Genomic DNA, 8,472 nt, shown 5'->3' with positions numbered 1-8,472 from the left:
ATCCCAAGAGGTTATCTTTCTCTCAAAACCCTAGGCCCTCTCACCTATAAAAAGGACCTCCTACGGGCAAGAATAGGGGGGGGGGGGTCTGATCACACACGAGAAACACAGGAAGAAGAGACAAGAGAGAAGAGAGAGAAGATTTATCTTCTTCCTCGGGCGTGTGTTTCTACGATCATGACCGAGAGCTCCACGACCGGACGCCGCTTTCTTGCTGCTTTCGGTCCTCCTCGTGGTTGCTCTTCCGCTCATCGCTGCGTCATTCAACTAAGTCGGTGGCAGTCCGTGAAGAAGTTGTCGCTGCTGTACCCACCTTCGACGACGACAAGAAGGAGGAGCCGCTTCAACCTTTGGCCCTCGATGTCCCTACTGCATGTGCTAAACCGACGAGTCACGTTGTCGAAGTTCCCGTCTCGTGACGATTGCCACGACCTACTTCCTGTCTTGGCCCCGTGACGTGGCTCCTACTTTGTTCCGACGAGGATTCGCTGTCCACGAGCTGTTTCGCCCCTCACTTGATGCTGTCCTTGCGCGAACCCAACCGAGACCGAACTTTACGTTTGGTTCGGTCTTCTCTCGATTTGCGTTCACCCAAGGCTCAAGCTTATTGTTGACGGAGTCAACATACTACGTCCAGGCAAGTCCAACTTGGTGATACCTCTGCCGAATTGCTCATCATTGTTGTTGTTTGCCTCTTCATCGCGAGCCCTCCGCCGCCACAGGGAGTCTGCGAATCACCATCGAGACGAGTCGCTTGTGATCCATCACCAGTCCGATCTGCCACCGTCCGCTGATCCCGAGACATTCAAACTTGGAAAGGAAATATTCGAATTAGGTAAAAAGCTCATTTAATTTGACTTTCGAGTATATTGTTTCCTTGTTTACAATATTACAATTTTGTGTGAATCTTTGAGTGATACTGCCATATCCATGAAATTCCCGAGTAGCTTTAAATTAGGAATTATTTCCTAATTTCACAACGTGCATATGATCGACAGTCCGATTTCATGCCCGAAATATGACTCGCGATCGCACGGAAATCGTCAATCCGATCTCTCGCCCGAGATATGATTCGCGGTTGCGCAAAGAATTGGCCAATCCGATCCTCATGCCCGAGATACGATTTGTCAATTTATTTTCCAAATTTAAATGAATATGGATGATATCTTGGGTGATTGAATGCTATTTTTGATTTTGGCTTGATCTTTGGTTTGATTTGATTCGATTCTCTGTTTAAAAATCCCAAAAATATTAGATAGTATCAAGGTAAATTTTTCTAGATAGATTGCATGCTAGGTTAGGGTTTATCTAGTAAGGATAACATTCCGATTTAAATTAGGATTTTGGCCTAGTTTAATTCCTAAAATGAATTGGATAATATCTTGCACTAGATAATGAATTTTTATCATTTTATAATTTCGAATTTCAATGAAAAATACAAAAAGGTATCATGCGCATGTCATATAGATTAATTGCATCATGCTTGCATTATCACTGCCATGTCATTGCTACGTGCCACGTTGCGTGTCTTCTTGCTACGTCATTCACATATGCTATGTCGCATGTCATCTTATCACGTCATTCATACCTTGCCATGTATCATTGCACGCGTGTCATTAGAAATTGCATGTCTAGGTTCATTTGTGTGCCATATTAGAATAATCCATTTAAAGGTAATTGTATGTCGTGTGTCATGTTAGACTAGCATTATGCATTGCATATAGTTTAGTTTTTTTCATTAAATAAGCGAAAACTCCAAAAAATATCGTGTGATTTGCGTGTTAATTAGAAATCATATTAGGGTTGTTGATGTGATTTTCTAACTAACATCGCAGATGCTTTCGTTGCTTTGAGGTAAGTCCCTATCTTGCAATTTATTTATTGCTTTGCATTATTGGGTGTTTCATTAATGGTTGCGCACCCGCATGAACACCTCACATGTTAGTGATTAGGTAATAAAATGGATACAGACTGCCTGCATAAATATTTTTGAAAAGAAAAGGTACCGAAAGGGCGTTAGACTAGATCTAGCGTAACCAAGTCCCTGAGCTTAGAATCTCTGGTTCGTAGGAATAAAACATATCTCCCTATGTTTTATTTAGGTTTCTAATCGACCTACCACAAATAGATTAGTGGCGACTCCAAGCATGAAAACTTTTGCATGTTAAAAAACTTAAACCTTAAGTTACGAATTGGTAGGGCTTGGGAGGGCCCGAGTTAGGCTTAGTCTTAATAATCCATTAGCCTGAGAAATTTTAGGTCGCGACATAAACGATCAGGAAACAAGAACACATTGCCCTGATACCAATGTTGGAAACAGATTCCTAAACATAATGCAAAAATTGCGGAAAAACGTGCCCATTCTATACTTGAATCACTGATCGTTCAAAGTATATCACGTAAACGAACATACCTCTTTACCACAGATTAAATGCACTTATCACAGCCTCGAGAGAGAGAACAATCCTTGAATTATTGAACAAAGCCCCTTCTTCTTTGTCCTTTAGTGAGAATAAGTTTTCTGATAATGAAAACGTAACCCACACACACTCTTACGTGTGTTCTCACTTTTGTTTCTAGACAATAACTGCCAAGTGCAGTTATTTTCTTTCATAGGCTGGGTTAGCCCATCATGGGCGTCCCATCTTCACAAAGAAAATCCATCACCTCTCAATAATTTAGTGACCTCAGTGAAGTTACTCAATCAGTTATTAATGTAGTACTTGGAGGAGTTGTCTCGCAGTGCAACCCGGCTTATTTCAAAATCGCTTCCAGGAAGAGCTTCATATCCACCGTCATCCTGGAGTTTTGGAAAATGATCATATCAAAAACATTTGAACACTGTGACTCTGCAACAAAATCAGGCTCTAATTACTCATCTCTTATCGTCAGTGATGGGTGCGAAGAATGTCCGCTTATATGTATCCCAGTTGCTTGAGAGAAACAGAGGAATATCAAGAAACAGATACTAGCCCCATACAACTATTTAGCCTACTTATTTGTAGTGCTATTCAGAAGTGAAGGGTGTCTGAGTAACAGATAAAGACTTAACAATTTTATCCTGCAATCTCTATTGGATATCAAACATGGCAAGGGCAGATATCGTTAAGAGATGCAAGTCCTTATTACCAAGTCCACAATTTCCTGAAAGTGAATGGAAACGCCAGCACTGTCAAGATTCTGGTGATTAGCCGAGTTATGGATAAGCTCCGAAACCTTGTTGAGCCTCATCTGCAGAGACAAGCCCAGATTCCCGCAAACGCAAAATCACTTTCGCAGTATGGTTTCTGAACAGCTTGATAAAATTTAGCTTTGAAGAGCATGCATCTGCAAACATACCTGCTTTGCTCTCTTCCCGAACACGAACATCATAGCATCTATCACATTGCTCTTCCCGCTCCCGTTCGGTCCGATTACAGCCGAAAAGCTCTGAAAAATTCACAACACCCAGAACTCAATAGTCGTGTTCGCAAGCCGCAAACCTCTTCACCTCTTTGTCAAACGAATAACATGGGAATTTCTCAAAATCTGAACTTTCACCAACATGTGCGAGGCGAAACTCCCGTTTCTCTTCGCCACAAGAACAAGAAATTCAGGCTAACGGCAACAAATTCCGCAGTGAGAGACCTCGAAACCCTCACCTACCTTGTGAAAAGGGCCATTGCGCTGCTCGCCGGCGTAGGACTTGAAGTCCCTCATCACCATCTCCTTGATGAACAGCCTCGGCGAACCACTCCCTCTCGATGACTTCCGACCCGGCTCGCGGGCCATCGCGTCGTCCCCGATGTCCATCCCCGTTGTCCTTTGATTCGGAAGCTTCGCCCGCGCTGCCCCGCGGCCGATCAAGGTCTCGAATTCGTCTGGCGGGTGCTTGGTGACCGGTCTCCGGGGAAGAGGAAGCCAGCGAGCTCTCTCCAATATCAGAACGCGCAACGATATATTATAGGCTGTGATCTCTCCGAATCTCCAGCTCCTACGCGTGCGGATTTTCGGGGAGACAGAATCATGCAAAATGGCGGGAAAGTGAATTTCGAGAGTCTTGCTTTGAATTCAGGATGATCCGACGGGATCGAGCTAAGAGGAGGCCGAGTTAATTGGGCTTTGCCTTAACGTTTCGTAAAAAATGAATGATTTGAAAAATATTTTTCTAAAAAAATGATTGATTGTTAACTTTACTTTTTACTATCTACAACAATTTATACTCTTACCTTACCAAAAAAAAAACAATTTATATCCAAGCATTTTTGTGAATGGTGAAATTTTTTTCGATTTATTCATTTTGGTAAGCGATATGAGCAACCACTTTTAAAAAAATGGTTAATATGGCAAAAAACTCCAAGCTGATATACTTATGATAAATTTACATTTCATTAGTTTCCGTTAAATTTTAATGACAAATTGCTGAGTTAGATAACGCATGGCAGTTGACGGGTATACCAGTTTGCAGTTTTACCCTCCATTTGTCACAAGTGCATCAATTTGAAATTTTTTATGGTATAAATCCAATTTAACGGAAAATAAATTGATCACAAATTTTACAGATTAGTCGAGTTTGCAATACAGGGACATTTACATTAGCGCTTTTGAAGATCTCTTCAGGGGTATATCTTCTGCCCAGGAGTTTTAATTATGTGCATAAAGAAAAACAAGTGTACCTCATTTATAATTCAATTATTCATTCATTCGATTTGAGGTTCGAGGTGTATGGACATTTCAGATCGTGACAGATATCTCAGTATTTGATGTGTGGCTTGGTCCATTCTTACGCAAACTACCTATGCTAGGAGCTACAACTTGTCTGAGCCCTCTCATCACGGTAATCATTTCCTGCCCTTCTTGAATTGAGTATGGGCCTAGTCCGTCCATGAACCACACATTTACGAGGATCCTACTTTGATACCATTGATAACAACCCGGCCTATTCTACTTGTGTCAAGCCCCCAAAAGGAGTATTCTGAGCGACCACACAAGATGATTGACCATTTGAGATTGAATGTCGACTTATAAATTACTTAACATGGCCGCTCCCATTCAAAGTGGAACTTGGGATGACACATTAAAAACTCAAATGTGTTGGCCACCAAAAAAAGAAAAAAAAAAAGAGAAATGACTAATGCAAAATTATCCATTGTCCCACTTATATCTTATTCTTACACAATGTCCACACACAGTATCATCAATGCGCCTCACAGGGAAGTTTCATCTCTTTTCTTTATTTCCACAACATTCCAAAGACACTGAATTTCATGGCAACTCACATGGTGAAACTCCTCTTGGTTTTCGAAAAGCTTAGGCGAATTGAAGGTGCTGCTTTCCAAAGATGGCTCGTGAATACCCATTTTTATCTAACGATTAATAAGGTGGCTTGTGTAACAATACCACAACAATGGGACATTTTCTCTTACATAAGTCCACGGTATTGTACATGTAAAAGTATGCACCATTGTATATACCTTACAAATGTTCAGCTTCTTGAAAGAAAAATTCTGTTTTTGATTTAGTAACGTAGAGTTTTCTCAACCGTAAGATTTCAAATGCTATAGAGATGATTTCGATAATTTTAACTACGATTTTTTGGTCAAAATTACACAAAAGTTCTCAATGATAAATTAAATAGTCAATAGTCGGCATACATAACTATATAAATTGTCTTTTTGATGCGTCAAATGCCGCTCGTAGCAAAAAAGTGACTTGCAACTCGCTTATCTAGTCCTAGCCACAAGTGAATAGCTTACCAACAATTTTTATCGCATAAGGACGTTTTTTTTTTAAACTTTCAAGATTAATAGCTGCTTTAATAATCAACCACTATTTACTTTTATAGCTTATCAACGCTTACAAAGTTCGTAGCTTTGTTTGAGATTCCCAACCTTAATTTGATTGATATACCAATATTAATTAAGTTAAGATGCCAAATGATTTTGGTCACTTACCAATCCTTATCTTGCTAGATTTTGAAAATTGAAAAGTACCAACATCTCTTTATAACGTCGCAGTCTCAGAGGATGTAAAGGAGGCCAGGGAGGATCCTTCACGAACTCCGGGTGAATAGTGATGTTGAAGTAATTCAGCACGATAGGAGAGTTGCAGTAGAAGAAATCAGCTCTCGCATCTGAGGCTACTGAGACGACCATACACGGCAATGATGACGACGAGCGTACGAAGATGGATGATTCAGTTGAGATGAAATTCAAGACGGGTCTGCAGCGTGCCGATGCGGGTGACCGAGTGCCGAGGAATGTGCCTGCGGTTGCACTGAAGAATAAGGGGTTCGCCGTTTTCGAAGGGCGGGACGAGGAGGAGGAGTTTCTGGAGTTTGTGCATTGGCCAAGATGGTGACTCGTCCAAGCTCGGGATCGTCAATGCAATTTTGCTTCATCCACTGCTCCTGCAACTTGTTTTCATCGGCTCTTACGTTGGATACACAAAACTGTCCAAGAAAAGAGAAGTCCAAAGAAACTCTTTTGGTGTTCCTGCAAATGTAAGGAAGTCGAATCTGAATTTCGATTATGAAAGTGATTGCTAGTTCGATTACACTATTATCATGTTTGGTGGTTTCATGTTAGTCTAGATCGATTTTGCTGCATAATATTTGGTGGCACTATTTCCAATCCCTATATGACTAAATCCAACCAATTTCACTAGAAAGACAAAATTATCCTCAACCATTCAATTGCAATTTGAATTGGTGGTCCCAAATTCGTTCATTTATTTTTTATTAGTTTTTTTTAATATCTATGTGGAATCTATTACCATAATTAAGAATTTCATATGTTTAGTTTTGTTTATTGCAGAATTTCATGTATATTAAAGGCGCTATGTTTTTTTATTATTATTATTAGATATTACTTTCATAAAAGTCGGTTTTGTCAAAAAAACTAGATTTCCAAGAAACCTAGTTCTTTTCTACATCATCGAGCAAATTTGTGGATAAATTGTCAAGTAGAGTATAGAACGAATTTAAAATAGACAACTTTTTAACACATTGACTTGTTTATATATTTTCACTTTTGTTGTGTATATCATCATCAAACCCCTTCTTATCGATTTTCTTTTGCATACAAATACAAATAAGGGGATGGTCACATGAAGCAAAAAAAAACGCCTCTTTGAAGATTTTTCAAAATAAAATCACAATACATTCTCCAACGTGAAAATGTAGAAGATAAAATTTAATTAAATAAAAAATTTGCATAAAATAAGATTTTTTTTAAAATGCCAGTGAAATATCATTATTTGGATTGACAAAAATTAATATCATCCATAAACTCTTTATGAAAAAATATCATAATGCCTTATTGTATATAATGTTTTAGCATATTTCTAGATATTCCTCTAACGCTATACATGCTCTGGGAAATATTACCAAAAAAGTCCTAAACTATTGAACTTTTGCCAATTTAGTCCCAAACCGTTTAATTGTACCATTAAATCCTAAATCTTTTTTTATTTCTCCAATTGAGTCCATCCGATCAATTTTGGTACGAAGGTCAAAAGCTTGAGTTTTGTTTCTACACTCCCCATTTCACAATTCACCAAAAATAGATATGTTAATTTTCACGTATTACACAGATTTGGTTGTTAATAATTACTTTCCTTGTGCAGGGAATACTTAAGTATTAGAAATTTTTACAGGAATTTATACAAAATAAAATTCGCATGCTCTTTACTTGTTTGGATTAAAACCTCAAACCGGTACATTTGTGACAAATTTACCCTCCATTAAATTAGATTAATACCACGAAAAATCACAAATTGGTAAAACCTGTGACAAGTGAAGGGATAAAACCCCAAAATGGTATACCTGTCAACTACCACGTGTCATCCAATTCAGCAATTTGATGATCAAATTTACGGAAAACTAACGGAGTGTAAATTTATCTCAGGCATATCAGTTTAAGGTTTTTGGTGGTCAAAAAATTAATTTGGGGTAAATTTATCATAAATGTACCAGTTTGAGGTTTTTCGTGGTATTAACCCTTAATAATCGTGGACTTCACCTTTCTTGCTTGAGTTGCACCAAGTTGCTTGCTTACCAAGCAAATCCTGGTTGCCACAGGGAAATGGCACCTAACCTTGCTAATGCTGCTAATCGGATCTTGATTTGGTTCTTCAATTTCGTTAAGGTCGCACTTTATTAAGATTCCCAAGACAAATATATGAACTTCCATTTATCAATTACTCATGATTTTGAATTCGTTTCTTCTTGATGTGGAGTTGTAGCTACTTGTATTCAGAATTTCCTTAAAAATTTCTACCCCTCATTATTCATTGAAAGGGTAATTACTTTTATTATACAACTAAAATGTACAAGAAATATCCGTAGATATTTTGCTAATTAAAAATTCATTCATTGGCGATGCCCACCCATATACATTATACACACACTCATGATGTATACACCAAATGCATTCAAATCTATAAGGATTTTATGCAAGGCACTTAAAAAGAATTCGATACTTTTGGTTTTTA

At 38.6% G+C, this 8,472-nt stretch overlaps 1 protein-coding gene across 1 annotated transcript; it reads right to left on the bottom strand.

The window, feature by feature from the left end:
- Positions 1–2,676: 2,676 nt before the first annotated feature.
- LOC130135825 (structural maintenance of chromosomes protein 4-like) lies at positions 2,677–3,736 on the bottom strand. The gene is made up of 4 exons (XM_056305618.1): positions 3,646–3,736; positions 3,340–3,429; positions 3,130–3,231; positions 2,677–2,800 (listed from the first exon to the last, which is right to left on the bottom strand). Exons 1-4 carry the CDS (start codon positions 3,703–3,705, stop codon positions 2,705–2,707), a joined length of 348 nt encoding a protein of 115 aa, XP_056161593.1. The 5' UTR covers positions 3,706–3,736; the 3' UTR covers positions 2,677–2,704.
- Positions 3,737–8,472: the final 4,736 nt, after the last annotated feature.

The sequence above is a fragment of the Syzygium oleosum genome, unplaced genomic scaffold, assembly GCF_021117445.2.
Source record: "Syzygium oleosum isolate NSW1041296 unplaced genomic scaffold, Sole_v2.1 Sole_v2.38, whole genome shotgun sequence".
NCBI lineage: Eukaryota > Viridiplantae > Streptophyta > Magnoliopsida > Myrtales > Myrtaceae > Syzygium > Syzygium oleosum.
Note: the sequence above shows the minus strand (reverse complement) of the source record. Positions and strands in the feature narration are given on the sequence as shown.